At 39.9% G+C, this 16887-nt stretch overlaps 1 protein-coding gene across 4 annotated transcripts in view; it reads right to left on the bottom strand.

Moving 5' to 3' along the window:
• TNIK (TRAF2 and NCK interacting kinase) overlaps window positions 1-16887 on the bottom strand; it is a 412478-nt gene that overhangs the window by 153413 nt on the left and 242178 nt on the right. For all 4 annotated transcript variants that reach the window (XM_017529736.2, XM_017529735.2, XM_017529734.2 and 1 more), the window contains exon 3: window positions 8919-8975. In XM_017529736.2, coding sequence (XP_017385225.1) covers window positions 8919-8975 — 57 coding nt within the window. The remainder of the gene's footprint in view (window positions 1-8918; window positions 8976-16887) is intronic.

Raw genomic sequence — 16887 nt, forward strand, 5'->3', positions numbered from 1 at the left:
AGAACCACAGATAAATGCAAAATTACTACCATGAGAGGTATGTGGTAGCTGATCTAATTAACTTCAAGAAACTCAGGTTTGAGCTGAGTTCTTAAGACGAGGTGAAAGTTACGCAGCTGGGAAGGAATAAAGAGCATGTCTGGGAGGGAAACATTTTCCTGGCAGAAAAAGTGTTTGCCAAGTCTGTGTAGCATGTTGTCTACTTTGGAGGCTTTTGGTGTCATAAAGAGAAAAATAAAAATTGTCTGCAAAAGACCTGGTAATAATGACAACAACAAAATACTATGTTCGACATGTTGTTCTGAAACACTTTCTAAATAACTACTAACATATTTACTAACTTTGTGAGAGAAGTGGCATTATCCACATTTATGGATGTAGAATAGAGAAGGTTAAGCAATATGCCCAGGGTCAGAGGGCCAGGAAGTGTCCTTTGTAGGGACATGGATGAACCTGGAAACCATCATTCTCAGCAAACTGACACAAGAAAAGAAAATCAAACACTGCATGTTCTCAGTCACCGGCAGGTGTTGAACAATGAGAACATATGGACACGGGGAGGGGAGAATCACACACTGGGGTCTGTTGTGGGGGGACTAAGGGAGGGACAGCAGGGGGTAGGGAGTTAGGGAGGGACAACATGGGGAGAAATGCCAGACATAGGTGATGGGGATGGAGGCAGCAAACCACATTGCCATGTATGTACCTATGCAACAATCCTGCATGTTCTTCACATGTACCCCAGAACCTAAAGTGCAATAAAAAATATATATTAAATATATCTATTTATTATACATATAATTATATATTATATGTACATAATATATATAATTATATATTATATTTTTATTATATATTATAATATATATTTTATGCATATATGATATATAATACATATCATATATTTTATTATGTATATTATATATTCTATATCTTACATAATATATATATTATATATTTTATTATTTTCCTACTGATCCAAAATGTCACCAATAAAGGTGACATTTTGGATCAGTAGGAAAAAATATATATATAATATTTATATATTTATCCACATTTTGGATGAGTAGGAAAGAAAAAAGGAAAAGAAAAAGAAAAGCTGAACTTCCCAAGTCATTAAATAGAAATCCAAAATATTGATGAGGAAGTCAAGTCACAGAAGAGCAACAGAGCTCAACAAGAGAGGACCTAGTAAAGTCAAAAGAGGGGAATAAACGTGAGGTGGGAAATGTTGGCAGCATAAAGGAAGGGATGGCCCTGCAAAAGGAGACCCTGTGTCCCACTGCTGAGGAGGTTGGTTGGAATTCAGGACTTACCACAGTCCAGTCAGTGATCCAAACATTCCAATTTCTGTGTGCCAATTTTCCCATCTACAGGCATCTCCACCCCACTAGAGGGCTAAGGGAATTAATTATATTTTTGATCAAGTGCTTTGAGGTACACAAAAAAAGTCACCAATGAATACAAGCTATTATGATATAAAAATATTTTTAACAACTACTTCTCACTTTATTAGTTTAGAAGAATAGACAGTAGCCCCCAGGCCTATTTTTCACTCTTAAGCAACGTCTCTAACATGTGAGAATACACATATGACAAGCCCAGCATCCAGGACCTACACCCAGCATGCATGAACATGTGCAGAGACCCAAACACATAGAAGCCACTAAAAGGGGTCTAATCTGTATGCAAGATGAGGACAGATGCTAAAGTGTGCATGGAGTGGGCAGCTCAGCTTTCATTTTTAGAACCCTAGAAGCTTTCCAAGTTCTACATGCTGTATAGCATACAGAATTGAAGCACTGAAAATAGTCCCAAAGGTGGAGGGTATTATGAAGACAAAAACGCCATTTGTTTATCTTTTCTCTGTTGAAAGTTTTGGTCATGTGCTTGATCAGACTGTTCTGTCTGCTAAAGACATCTACATAAACAGCCCCAAAGTAAAAGTCCCAAAGGGCTGTCCCGAAGGGCCTCTGTGGCAGAGGAGCCTCAGGTGGGAATCCCCAAGCTTCACGGACCCTACCTGAAGGTCAAGCTCCCAAATCTGGAAGTGTACCTCTTCTACACCTTCACCTGGCTAACCACGGTCTACTCATCCTGTAGATCTCACACAGCTGTCACTTTCTCAGAAATCATTTATTGGCCACCCAGCTAGGTCAGTTTCTTCTTAGATTCTCTCTTCACACTCTGTATACTCCTTCGAAGCTAATCAGAATTGTGACTGCGATTGTTTAACTGCTAAATGTCTTGCACTGAAATATAAGATTCCAAAAAATAGTGCCCACGTCTGTCTTGTTCGCTGGATGACTCCGTAGCACAGTGCATTCACTCATTCTTTTTTTTTCTTTATTTTATTTTATTGCATTTTAGGTTTTGAGGTACATGTGAAGAACATGCAAGATTGTTGCATAGGTACACACGTGGCAAGTGAATGAATGAATAAAATCTTATGACTTCAGCCTTCAGCTTCTAGAATCTAGCTTTACTTTCTTTCCTGGATCCTGCTCTAGTAAGCCATTTTTATAGCTGCATACTATTCAGGGTAAGGCTAACAACTCCGTAACTGAGGTGGTAAAGGCAGGATGAGTGCAAACTATTTACCCATATCAGCAATTAACTAACACAGGTATGGCGTGTAGTTTATAGATCAGGGTGTCATCAAAATATACAACTATAGGATTTTAATGCACACTCTAAAATCTTCTTTTCATTCCTATTGCCTGTCTTATTTAGTCATTCAATGTATCTTACTGGCACTAACCATTAAAATCATGTATTGAGGACCTATTATGTGTCAGGTACAAGATATACCTCCCATTTAAGCCTCAAAACAAGCTTGCAGTATTAACCAATAAGAAAACTGTGGCTCAGAAAAGTAAGGATTTGCCCAAGGTCAAAATCAGTAAGGAGACGGTGGAATATAAGCCCAGCTCTCTGAATCTGAAGGCGATGCTCTCACAATAGTCTCCCATTTCTCCTCCAATAATCAGACGTCTGTGAAGAGTGTGGGTATACCCTGACTGGCTGGATTTGAATTCCGACCCTGCCAGTTACTATTGGTGGGGCGTGGGCAAGTTTCTTGGGTTCTCTGTGCTGTCAATTCCTTTGTAAAACAGATGTAACAGGAGTACTCTCCTAACAGACATTGTTTTAAGGATTAAATTAATATATTTTAAGTACTAAGAACAATACTTGTCACATAACAAATAATCGGTATTAGCCCCTTTTTTGGCTCTGGCTATATTCATTATTATTAACATTATTAGTATGTGTATACTATTAATTATGCCACTGAACTGCCTCCCTTTGGGATGAAAGAATCAAATGTACTTGGAACAATGTGTCTCCCTCTTCCAAACAACCCAAGATGAAAAGATTTTTCTTTTCTTTTTGTCCAGTTTCAGCAAACATTCACTGAGCCCTTTAATGAGGGCAAAACAGTGTACTAGTGGGAGAAGACCACTTGCTTACTCTTCAGAAAGAGATGGAGGCTGGTCATAAGCTTCACCTACAGGAATTCAGTAAGGCAGAAACAGGAATTCAGTGAAGCGGGGCTTAGCATGAATCCTCCTAGCAGGCAATCCATCCTAGCATGCTACTCTCCTGTTCAGCTTCTGGCTCTTGAATTAGCTCTAGTAGTAGTTTGAGGAAAGGAGCCAGGACTGACAGTCTCCTACCCTTGGTTAAAAAAAAAAAAGAAAAAGGAAAAAGCAAACCTCCTTACATCTCTTTTACATATTGGGTTTTTCCCTAAGACTATTTGATCAAAGTGTTCTACTGAGAAAATTAAAAATTAAAAAACCTGTCAACTCCTTGCACAGTATTCAATTTCTTTACGACCTGGCCTCCTTTAACGTGTCTAGATTTATCTTGTATCAATCCCTTCTTGGCACTTTTAACCTCAAAACCAAGCCATGTGCAGCTTCCAGAACATGCCCTCTCAGCCTCATGCCTGGGCACCAGCTTATTCTTGGCTGGGAACGTCCTCACCTCAGTGTCCTCCTGGGCTTCCTTAGTGAGAACTATCTCCTCACAGTTCCACCAAACTTTCCAAGTAACATTATTTATACATTCTATAGCCTTGTTATCACCTGCATAAGCTTTATTTATAAATATTTAGGGCAAGGTTGTGTTGCTGTGAGCAGGCAAAATACCATTTTTTTTAATCTTTAAATTTCCAGTGCCTGTCATAAAGTAGATGTTTAGTAAATGTTTGTTGAATAAAATCAGTGAAAAAAGAATCACATGAAATTAAACACTACATTAACTGAAGACTGACAACAATGTGGTTAAGAGGATAGAAATAAAGGATGGGGTTACATTGCTCAGGGTGAAATTGTCACTCCTTCCTTTGACAGCCATGTTATATTGAACAAGATACTTAAAATGCCTGGGTTTCACATCTCTAAAATGGGGCTAATCATGGAACCTGCTTGGTTACTTGCTGAGAGAATCAAATGAATTAATATATAGAAAGTATTTTAAAGAGTTCTGGCACATAGTAATCACTCATTCAGTGTTAACTACCATCATTATTCTTTTTTATGAGAATATAAAAAATGTAAGCAGAGAAACCCATTACTGAAGGGCCAAATCAGTTTTGAACACACTCACTATAATATATGATATTATAGTCATAGAATTCTCCTGGTTTTGCCCACCCAGCATCTTTCCCACCCTTTTCTATAATAGCTCTCAGGTTTTCCTTTGACAAATCAGCTCTCTGTCCCTGGTAGGTTCTGGAGACAGGCATCCAGCCCAGACATGGACTGGAGAGTCAGAAATTGGCTCAGGGATGGGGACACGGCCCAAGCTGGACAACTGACATTTAGACTGGCACCTTTGCTGGGACCAATGGCAATGAGGTAATGAAAACATGAGCCTGCAGCTGCTGCTGGGAGGGAAGCAGAGCCCACAGATGGAAAGAGACAAAATCCTGATCATGTTAGGTGATGTTCTGCATCCTGCTGAGGTTGTGCAGTTTTTTTTTTTTTTTAATTGTTTTAATTCATACAAGCCAGTAAATTCCCTTTCCAGCTTCATTCAGTTTGGGTGGAGGTTTGTCACTACAACCCCAAACATCCTGAGTAGTGTAATCACAACCAGTCATCATAAAGGGAAAAGCTTACAACATTAGTATTTCATTAAGTCCTATATGCACTTCAGGGCATCATTGTAAAGGGCCTACTTTACACTAGAAATTTGTATCCAAACGAAAATGGAGATTATTTACAGGGTTATCAAAGGAAAACAAAAAACTCCTAAAACACACACACCAAAAAAAACAAACAAAACCATAGCTCCTTCACACCTGATGGCCCAAAAGAAGTAAATAAAAAACCCTAGAAAAATAGTACTCTCATTTTGATGTATGTGACACTCCAATGAATTTATAGAAAAGGCAGGTTTTGAGGTTACTCCAGAAATCCTACATCAGGCCCAGGAATTTCCGTTTCTCATGAGTACCTCAGGGGTGCTTACTGCCCACTGATGCTGATGGTCCACTTTGAGAAACGCTACCTGGGAGGGTCCAGCTCCTCCTAGATGCTGTAGATCATTCTAGAGTACAAAAATCCAGCTGAGAGGTAAATCCCAGACTCTGACAAAATAGAGAAATTCCATAATGATTTCATGAACTAGAAGATCTACAAGGCCAATTCTGAGTTTAAGCATGAATTCTGAAGATGTTGGCAAATTTGCTCTAAAAATCAACTCTAAAAATGGAAAAATATAAGCATTATGTCCAGTTCTCTCAATGGCTATTTTATATAAAAAAGGAAGTGATATACAACAAAAACAATTTATTACAAGCTTATGGCTTTATCAGTTTCATAACAATAAACCATAGTAACTTTGCAGTAGGTCATATCATACAATTAACAAAGATGGCCTTTGAGAATTCATTTCAGTTTTTAACAGAGCAGCTATAATGAGTACAATTATAATAATTGGTAAGAAGCTTTTATAACATTTTGTAATACACAAAAGACAACATGGCAAAATAGAATAGGTTGTTTTCTAAAGGCACCATGTGAGTTTCACAAAGAAAATCTTATGTAGACTGTGACGTGTATGGAGGTGATATGAAAATCACTTGACATCACATCAGACACCACAAAAATTAGAAAACCATTTCCTGATGTGCATCCAAGTTTGCCTTTGTTAAGTCAGTAAATAATCATCAATGATGTGACTGAATCACAGAAACTATCTAGCCCTCCTCAATAGCAGTTCCCTAAGAGAATTAAGCCTAGATACTATAAAGCATCCGCTCTGTGTAATGGATTGACATTCTTATGCATGTTAAATGGCCTCTGTACCCTCCTTGAGAGAATTAAGTCTTTCAAATCATCTTCTGTAAGGCTTACATGCCTAATGAAACCCAGTTTAGAAAGACTAACTGACACTCCTTAAATTGAAAATACATACTCTGGGACAAATAACCGTGTAACTTTCCATTCCAAGCAAGGTGGTCTAGCAATAAAAACAGTAGTTCTCAAGTAGTTTGTGGTTCTACTTGTGAGGCTTTAAATTGTTGAGAGTCATACTTTGAGCATCAATACACATTTTATGCTCTGAGATTAATGACATCAGTGGAACTCTCAACTGTAGTTCTTCAGAACCACACAATAGAATTTAATCTACAGCATGAATGTCTTGGACTCCTTCCACAACCATTAATTGTTAAACTGCCAAGCTCATCTCATTATGCGGAGATCCTATTCAACCCAAGGAAAGTACAGTCGTATGACTTCAGCTAAATTGCACAACAAATTCTGATTCGTTCAGTGGTTTGAGCTTTGTAAAATGTTTACACATTTATAATGTGTTTCTATGTGGAGACTGATAGTATCTGATTTTAATTTTTGTGTCAGATCCGGCTAATCCACCATTCCAATATCCACTCTCCCTTCATTTCTAATAGAATCTGGATTTTTAACTGCACACATAGTAGAATAAAAGACTACATTTTCTAGCTTCCCTTGCAGCTAGATATATGCAATGAAAGCAGAAGTAAGTAGTAATGTTGTATAGAAGTAGAAAATAATTTCACTGGGCTCTTTTGTACCCTTCTGCTCCCCCTTCTCCCCATTTTTTGCCTGCCATAACGTGTGATCAACGGAAATCCCATAACTATCTTGAACCATAAAGCAACCTTAACTGTGGAGGCCATGCATTAGAATGATGGAGCAGAAAGGTAAAAACAACCTCACTCTACCACACCACTGACATACATTCCTGGGCTGTCTACCTTTAGACTCCTTTAACATGAGAGAGCAAGACATTTCTATTACGCTTAATGCTCTGTTCTTTAGAGTTTTCTTAAACCAAATTAACATACACATGCAATTTATTATTCAGTAAAGACCACGTGAATTTAATAAACTAATTGGGACTAAATATTTGAACTTTTATAATACCTGAAACTTAAATAATGTATTTAAGACAAATAAAAACAATTACCACTTTATCTAATGGTAAACATACAGGAACAAAATTTTTTATTGGTTAAAAATATATGTAAATTAAAGAGGAATTTAGATCAATGATAAGAAAAAGAAAATCAGAAGTCAGTACATGTGGTACAAACAATAATTAATGAAATGAGTATTACGGTAGGTAACTATCATATGACATATACTTATCAAAGGTAACAAACTGAGCCCAAAAAGTATGGGTTGAAGTTTGACATACAGACATACTGTGTATCTTTCTTATTTGTATATTGGTTCTTGATGCTTTTGTGTGACCCATTCATTCTATGTCTACTTATATTGAATAATCAACTTCTGGGCTGAATGGAAGACTTTGGTCCTTTAGCTTCCATGTACAGCAGACAGACATCTTAGAAAAATACCCAGGACAACAGAAAATTATTAACATGCCTTTGATGTCCAGTGAATCCTTTTAAGTCTGATTTTTGCTGTGCACTCTTGAAAAGGCATTAAAATATTTTAAATAGGCCTAGCAAAAGGATCAAAAACATTAGATTGCATTTAAAATAAAATCTACTCCTTAGATTGCTTTTGATTATCCAGGCAGAAAGTTTGTTTCCGTGTTGCTCTAGGATAACAAGAATTTGTGTTTATCATGATTATTTGATCAGCAATATTTTGTTTTGGGAAATATTCATGTTAAATATCCTACCAAGATCTTAGAGCTAACCAAGCTCCTGTCTACTCCAGTGGTAGGCAGACCTTTGGGAAAACCGTTAAGACTCATCTCTTCCGTATAATCTCAGTGTTATTCATTTAATACCTTCAAATCCTTGTTCTGCATTCATATGCAAATATCTGCAGTTGTGTTTATGTAAATTATTGGCACACAGTATTCGTTCTAACCACATAAGGCAGTGTGTAGGTATCACATGTAATTAGAGTGATACACCTATGGCCTCTTCAGTCAGCTACTGCATGCTCTTCCTTATGTTAACCACAAGTAGGGAAAGACATTATTTAGGAAGATTATTTTTCAGGAAAACAATTTTTTTAATCATTAACTTCTCTATTACAAATATACGGATGGTTCCTGATTTACAATGATTCAACTTATGATTTTTTTGACTTACAGTGGTTTGAAATCGACATGCACTTGGTAGAAATCTACTTCAAGTACCCGTACAAACATTCTGTTTTTTACCTTCACTATAGTATTCAACAAATTACATGCGACATTCAACATTTTATTATAAACAGGCTTTGTGAAAGATGATGTTGCCCAGCTGTAGGCTAACGTTAGTGTTCTGAGTATGTTTAAGGTAGGCTAGGCTAAGCTGTGATGTTCAATAGGTTATATGTATTAAATGCATGTTCAACTTACAATATTTTCTACTTATGATGAGTCTACCAGGATGTGACCCCATGGTAAGTCAAGGGGCATCGGCATGGCTATTGAGATGGCAAGATGAAGATACTTACCCCTGTGACATCCATAACCTTAATGGCTGCAAGCTGGCCCGTTTTGACATGACGACCCTGTGAAGAAAAAAAATAAGATTTAGTTCTGATGACCAATAGCCTCATTCAATTCATACCATAAAGAAAAACTGCTTGGATCAGAGCTGTACTATGTCAATGGGGACAGACAGAAAGACAGATATGCACAGAAACATCATGTTAAGTAGATATTTTTATTTTGTAAAATATTTTGTGTTTCTCTCGTAAAACATCCCCAGTCACTTTATTTTCACAGTGGGTGTCCAGTTAAATAAAAAAATGCAATGTTGAACAATTTGGTTCTACCTCTTCTCCAAGGCATTGGACAAGAGCTTATGTGAGAGGAAGACTTACATGGAAGGGGAGCTAGGCCTGCGTGGAGAATACACAAATATCTCTCTGCTAGAAAACACTCAGAAGAAGAAGAAACTTTGGTTTCCTTCATTCTTAAAATATCTTTTAATGGTTTTGTTTGGATATGATTCTGCTATCATTCATCTGAGATTGTTCACTTATCTTTATTTTAAAAGGGAGCCTAAAATAAAAGAGACAGCAATCAATCCAAATTTGCGATCAAGGAGACAGTGTTGAACATTAGCGACTGCTTCCCGAAGGTGCGCACCTTTGGTCTTTAGAATCACGATGAAGCAGCAACCACATGGCAGGATCAGGAGCAAGTAGGGTGTGCCACGGGGCACTCTCAGAAGAGAACTATTTTCTCTTTGCTTGCTCCTTGAGAAAACACAATGTCTACATGTGACTCTCAGACTACAGCAAAGATGGTCATACTTACGACGACTTCTATGTGAATTTTATATATAGCTCCCAAAATACATTTTACCTCTTGCTTCTACGATCAGCTGGGTTCAGATCCTAGCTGCATGACCTTAGGCAAGTCCCTTAACCTCCCAGGCCTCAGTTTCCTCATCTCAAAACTTGAAATAATAATACCTAATGCATCGAATTGCAGGGGGAACGATACGAGATAATGTATACAAAGTACTTGACAGGCAGTTTTGCTGTCAGCAGATGCTGGCTGTACTTATGTGTGCTCCCATCTTCGGATTAATTTTAAATGTTGTCTCCCCTACTAAACTATACATTTCATAAAGGCAAGGACTGTGTCTTATCAATGTATTTCCAGTACCTGGAATAGTGAGTGCCTACCCCGTAGATGCTGTGGCATGTGCATGAATTCACAACAGGTAAGGAGGTATATGTAATTGCGGTGTGGAAGGAGTGTTTGGCCTGGTGTGATCTAGATTCAGTGGTTGAGGTTGGGGAAAACGTGCTAGTTTAGTTGGACCAAATTTCTAAAAAAATTGTGGTAGAAAACATCATTGGGCCAATTTTGTAATCGAGACCTCCTATATCCTCATGTTCTTGAAGCTTTTACCTTTTTCTGCTACTTCTCTCCCTTACCACCCCAATTTTCCCCGTTCCTCTGACCCTTTAACTCCTGCGCACTCTGCCTGTCTTTTCTTCCCACACATCTCAGCTTTAAACATCTATTGACTCTGATTCTGGTGGGCATGTTTCCTTCAGCTTTTGACCTCCATTCTGCTGCCCTTCTTCTCTCCTTGCTTAGGAAAGAACACAGAGGAGAAAGTAGGTCAGTAATCCAATATTGTCACCGACACAGCCCCTCACACTTATTTCAACTTTCCTGAAATCGAGGGAGGGGGTGGTGTGTTACCCTGTAAGGAGGCCTGGACCACAATCCCAGAGGCCCGGTTCTTGCCCAGGCTCTGCCCAGGACCTCTGGACATGTCTGGACCCTCATTTCCCCATCTACAAAGTGTGGGAAGGCTGGGCTCAGTGGTTAGTGCAGAGGGCGGTGAGTTGGTATCAGCACTACCAACTCTTTCCATCCCAAGGAGCTTTTAGAAATTTAGTTTTCACAAGATAGAGAAGTGCCACTCCTACAGAACCGGGACACTAACTTTCTCACAGAGCGGCCGTGCTACCTTTCCTGCAAGCCATAAGTCAATTTTGCACAAGGAAAAAGTAGCAACTGCCTCCTCTTTTGAGTCTGCGATGCCATAATGATGACCCTTGCAAAGGAATCCATAGCTTTGCAACCAACAGTGGACTTTAAAGTAATGGCTATAAATCATACCTTAAATAATGGCTATCTATTAAAGCACTGAAAGCAGGTAGGGGAAATGTAGGCAGATACGGAGGGTCTGTCTGACATTATTCAGCTGATTTACCTTGAAATTATTTTAATGGTGCCTGTAATAGCATACAGGCAAACTGCTGGGCATGTTGCAGTGCCCTCTGGAGCTGACCCCTTTCTGCCACGCCACCTTGGTAGGCTCCCACCTGCTCTTACTATGTGGACCTTGAGAACAAACTCTGCACTTCTGTAATGTACTGTATTGTGTCTTGCCTCTCCGCGGCTGTGTTTTCTTGTTCTGGGATGCCCTGTGCCTTCTTGACTCCTCAGAAAACTCTCTCTCTTTCTAGATTCAATTAAAGTACTCTGTCCTCTGATACCTCACTGTCGATCGCTCATCACCTCCGTCCATCAATGAACATGTCCCTGTCTGTATTATTCCAGGGAACTGAAAGGATCAATGTCCCTCTCCTTCTCTGGTCTTCCTTGCCTCTCTCCCTTCCTTCCCCTGTGGCTCCACTTGCAGCACTACTGTTTCCCAAATAAAACCTTAAGTGCAACTCCCCTGGTTCAAGCAGGGACTTGACCACCCAACTCTAGTCTGCTCTGCCTCGCAATTCCCCTCATTCCTGAGGGAGTCCCTGAGGCATGCCTGCCAGCAGGCAGTTTGAGAGACTTTGCACTAGATTTTCAAGCCCTTACCAAGCAGCAAATCTTCTCTGAGTGAATAATTTGTTACAAGCACACCTCAATGCCCAGTTCTTTCCATTAGCAGCCTGGGGCTGAGGTAGCTCATGGTACTGGCCCAAGGCCAGAGATGAAGTGGGGTAAAAGTGATCTGTGTTACAAATCCAGGCAGTGGGCAGTTCTTGTTGAAATAAAAATATCAGCTCTTAAAAAAAAAAACTTAGTATACATGGTTTTTGTTGTTGCTATTGTTTTTTTTTTTTTTTAAAGTAGCCACTAGGAAAATGACAGAAGTTAACACTGGAAAAGAAAACAACATTATGTTTCTTCCATTTAAAATTTCATTTCCAAACTAAAACAGCAGTTCTCAGTGGGTCTGACAGATGACTGAATATACCTTGGGATGGCAGTTTGGGCCTACATGGGATCCTGGAGGTATCCCATGTAGGTATCCCATCAGGTAGCAGCCTTAGATCACTCCCAGGCAAAGGGATCCCCATGCTCTAGAGCACGAAGGATGCTACGCTGTCACAGCTTACTGATCAGGAAACGGCCAGGAAGGAACATGCCCAGCATGAGCTGCCTGTCATATAGGCCAAGTTACGATCTAGATGAAGGCAGACTTGGAGGGAATGGCAGCAAGTCAGCTGACCTAAAGCTCACTAGGAGCTGAGGCACAGTCATGGCAAGACAGTTTTTAAAGAGGCCACTTTATAAAATCAGGAATGAATTGGGTAGGAATACCCCCTAAGAGCCTAATCCAATCCTGTCCTTTTAGAGATGAGGCCAAAATCTCACGTGTAAACTCAGGACACCTTCTCCTGTGTCCCACTTCTACCATCCGGCTCCTAAATCACAAATTTCTATCACCAAACTTTTAAAATAATTTTTAAAACAAACTCTTAATATTTTCCTTAACTTGAGCTGAATATCAAACTAGTCATCTCTGCATGGCATAGAATTTTTAACTGTTTTTTAAATTTGGGGACAGTGTAACAAAGGGGGATGTTATTACAATTGAATTTTAAAGAGAAGAGGTAATATTGCCCCCCAATGCTAATTTATTTTCTTTTATAAGAGAAATTTAAAATACAATTATAGACACCATGTAGATTTAGATCTAAAATACATGTTCCAAGCTGGTGCAGTGCTGCTTGACTGTACTCCCAGCTACTTGGGAGGCTGAGGCAGAAGGATGGCTCAAGTCCAGGAGTTCAAGGCCAGCCTGAGAAACACAGCAAGATCCCATCTCTGAAATGAGCAAATGGATGAACAACAACAACAAAAATACATGTGTAACCAATAACTAAAAAAGAAATTCTGAAAAGCAAAAACTAAAAGGAGACAAAAGAGTTAAAAAAATTCTCCATAAAAATTAGAGAAAATGTCCTATCAGATTGCAATTGCTGAGTCATGTTTTAATAAAAGGATGAACTAAATGTTTTTTTCCTGCTGAAATAACCAATAATGGCAAAAGCTAGTGAACACACTAAATCTAGAAAAATAAAACTGACATCCTGGTAGGACCCCAACCCTAATGTCAGATAATGTCCGAAAGCATAAAGGATGCTTCCGCCAGAAAGGAACGAGGAAGGCATCAAAACAAGGGAGGCAGAGCCTTGGGCCCACTCAGTGCTGGGGGCATGGCTCAGCCTGGTCCTCCGACATGCTTAGGAACCTACTCTGCTCCCTTCTTCCCTTCTTTCCCACTTTTGAGGTAATGAACTATGCTGATCCTCGTTCTATGTAAGATCATTCAACATCGAGGTGAAATCTAAATCACTCAAGTACTATTAATATGATACCCTAACCCTTCCTTTAACTCCTCCCTAAAATGAATGCAAGAGAAAACAATAGTTTTGTTTTCATAGTCACATACGCCTTACCTCTGTTACTGCTATTTTCTAAGGAAGAGCAAGAGGATTTTTCAGCTGCTAGCCTAAGGCTAGCCCGGAAGACAGAGTGCTTTTATTTCCAGGTCACCCACATACATTTGTTTCTGGCAAAGCGCACAGCAATCTACCTTTGTTGAAAATTCAGATATTCTCCCCACCATCTTCATCCTCCTGCCCAATGCCCCTCATACACAGGAAGAGAGTGGCTCATTCTCCTTCGTCTTTACCTTAGATTTTTTCTTTCTTTTCATTTTCTTTTTATTTATTTATTTTTATTGCATTTTAGGTTTCGGGGTACATGTGAAGAACATGCAAGATTGTTGCATAGGTACACACGTGGCAGTGTGATTTGCTGCCTTCCTCCCTTCACCTGTATCTGGCATTTCCCCCCGTGCTAACTCTCTCCAACTCCCCACCCAGAGTGTCAATTAGTTCAACCATTGTGGAAGACAGTGTGGGGATTCCTCAAGGACCTAGAAATAGAAATTCCATTTCACCCAGCAATCCCATTACTGGGTATATATTCCAAAGGATTATAAATCGTTTTACCTTAGATCTAATCTCCACTTTACTGAGGAAGTCTTTTTCAGTTTCCTAATTGCAAATGAGTACTCCACCTTTGTGTTCCCAGAGCATCGTAACCCAACCCCACTGATCACAGCCAGCACCGTGATTTTTTCAAAACATGCATCACCAGAACCATGAAAATAAATCAAATCAAAACAAAAAAAGCAGAATGTAGAATACGTAGCAATGGCAGCTGTTGTTTTCTGTCTCTCCTTTTCTGATTCATTCTCTCTCTCTATCTATCTATCTGTCATTTATCTATCAATCATAGATGCTGCAGTGTGCCACCAAGATTCTCAAGTACAGACTGAAGTACCTGACAACTCTCAATCAGGTCTCTCTCTGGGAATGGCCCTTAGACAAAGAGCCACCTCACCCAAGGTCATGCTCCCTCCTGGAGACAGGTGAAGGACGATGGCAACTTGGATAGGATATCCTTGGAAGGATAGAAGTGGTGGAGAATGTGGGAGTGGACAGAATTCAGAGACATTCAAGAGGCCAAATGAAGAGGACTTGGGAATAGATTGGTTATATATTTCCCTTGTGCCTTCATAGTGCTTTGCACAGCAGGGACTCAGCAAATATTTGCTGAAAAACAGACTGAATGAAGGCATGAGATTTGAGGGCTGCGTTTGGGTTCTTGGTACCAGCCACATATCTATACCAGCTTCCCCTACCCCCACATTTCCCCAGCCACAAAGTTCATGGGACCAGATAGGGCGAGGTTGTAAGCAGAGTTATAATTGTTTTGCCCATAAATAAAAAGCTAGAAGATGAATGTAAGTGGATGAAGTTCTTTTAAACTCTGCAGAGAGACCAACTTACTATCCCTTTCCACAGATCACAAAGAAAACAGAAATTGGTTTTAGCTTTACTTCTGAGCTGTCATAAGAACAAACGTGAACTCTGGTTTTCCGCTCCCAGTTAAGACTAAAGCTTAGTTAAAATATCTACCTGGACATATTTAGGAATGCTACCTTTCTTGGATACAATATGCCTTGAGGCAAAGAGACAGACAAGACGACATTATGAAAAGACTCCAAAGATCCTTATGATCAAGTAACACGAATGTTCACAAAGTATACTTGGCACGATGTCCATATTCCTAAGTCATCCCCAGGTTAAATGGAACCTTTGTGTTTCCATGGCCTACATGTGTCATTCATTGGTGGCTTAGAAACCCTGGTCTCCATATCTGCAGAACTATGATCCAGACTTCATGGCTCCCAGACTTGCAGCAGAGGTAACGCAAGGTACCTACTCAGGATGGTGCCCAAGCAATTCTTCTGCATCTCAACATCACTCACTGTGAATTCCTTTGCTTGGCACCTCTGAGTGACAGAAAATGGATTGTTTTCAAGATTGTTCCGGGGTGGGCCAACCGAAAGCTGAGACTTGCACACAGACGTGAAGTGGGGAAGAAGAGACTGGGTTTCATTTTTCTTTGTTAGAAACTAGGATTCTTCAGTCTTCATGGCTGCCAGCTTGGCTCAGTTTATAAACCAAAATGGATGCTCAAAGGGAAAAAAAAATCAAATAGTCACAATTTTTAGCAGACAATAGTTAATGTATGCAGATTCCGTGGCAGGGAGCCTAATGCCTGTACCCAGGAAAGGCACGCACAGCTGAAGCGACAGCAGTGACGAGGCAGACAAGCTGAGGGGTGACGGGAGCTCAACAGCACACGAGCCAGCCTCTGGGCCAGGGCCTCGCACCAAGAACACACTTCCCAGTAACCTCCCCTCAACCCAAAAATTGAGCACAAAACCAAAGCTCTCACTGGCTCTCATCTAATTTATACCACAGGATTACCACAATCTGTGGCTTTCTTTTATTTTTGTTTATTTTTTTGAGATGGAGTCTTACTCTGTTGCCAGGCTGGAATGCAGTGATGCCATCTCGGCTCACTGCAACTTCCGCCTCCTGGGTTCAAGCAATTCTTCTACCTCAGTCTACCAAGTAGCTGGGATTACAGGTTCCTGCCACCACACCCAGCTAATTTTTGTACTTTTAGTAGAGACGAAGTTTTGCCATGTTGGTCAGGCCAGTCTTGAACTCCCGACCTCAAGTGATCTGCCCACCTTGGCCTCCCAAAGTGCTGGGATTGCAGGCGTGAGCCACCGAGCCCAGCCTCATCTGTGGCTTTCATACATTCATTTCTGGGAGGACTAACCCCCTTAGATGTGGGAACTCAAAAGATGGGGACAAATATGTACATACAGCCAACTCTTCAGCCTCTCCAAATATCCCACACTCCTTCCCACCCAGCACAATAGCCTCTTCTATCTCCTGAGCCAAGAATGGCACCTGGGGTGATAAACAGCATTCCAAACCCTGGTGCCTGAACACCAGTCCAAGGTGAAGTTTACACGCAACTCCAGTAAAAGATGAAAAATAAGTGGTGATTTTTTTCAGAAAACAAGAGGTTTTCAACTTAAGCAGGTTTCTTATTTTTGGTGTTAAAATGCCCATTAATGAAATGTTTCTAACTTTTAATAACCCTATCTTGGTTCCCAATGTTTTTTTCCCAGTGAGATTTTAGTAATCCATGAAATCTAAGAATCCAGGAAAAAGTATTTTTAAATACATGAACATAATAAAAAGGTTAATAACCCTGTGAAGACACAAAGAAGGTTCTTGATGAAACCTGTAACAAGTTAAATGTGAGGGAGTAAAGCCCTTA

This window comes from Cebus imitator, unplaced genomic scaffold (genome assembly GCF_001604975.1).
Source record: "Cebus imitator isolate Cc_AM_T3 unplaced genomic scaffold, Cebus_imitator-1.0 Scaffold61, whole genome shotgun sequence".
Lineage (NCBI taxonomy): Eukaryota > Metazoa > Chordata > Mammalia > Primates > Cebidae > Cebus > Cebus imitator.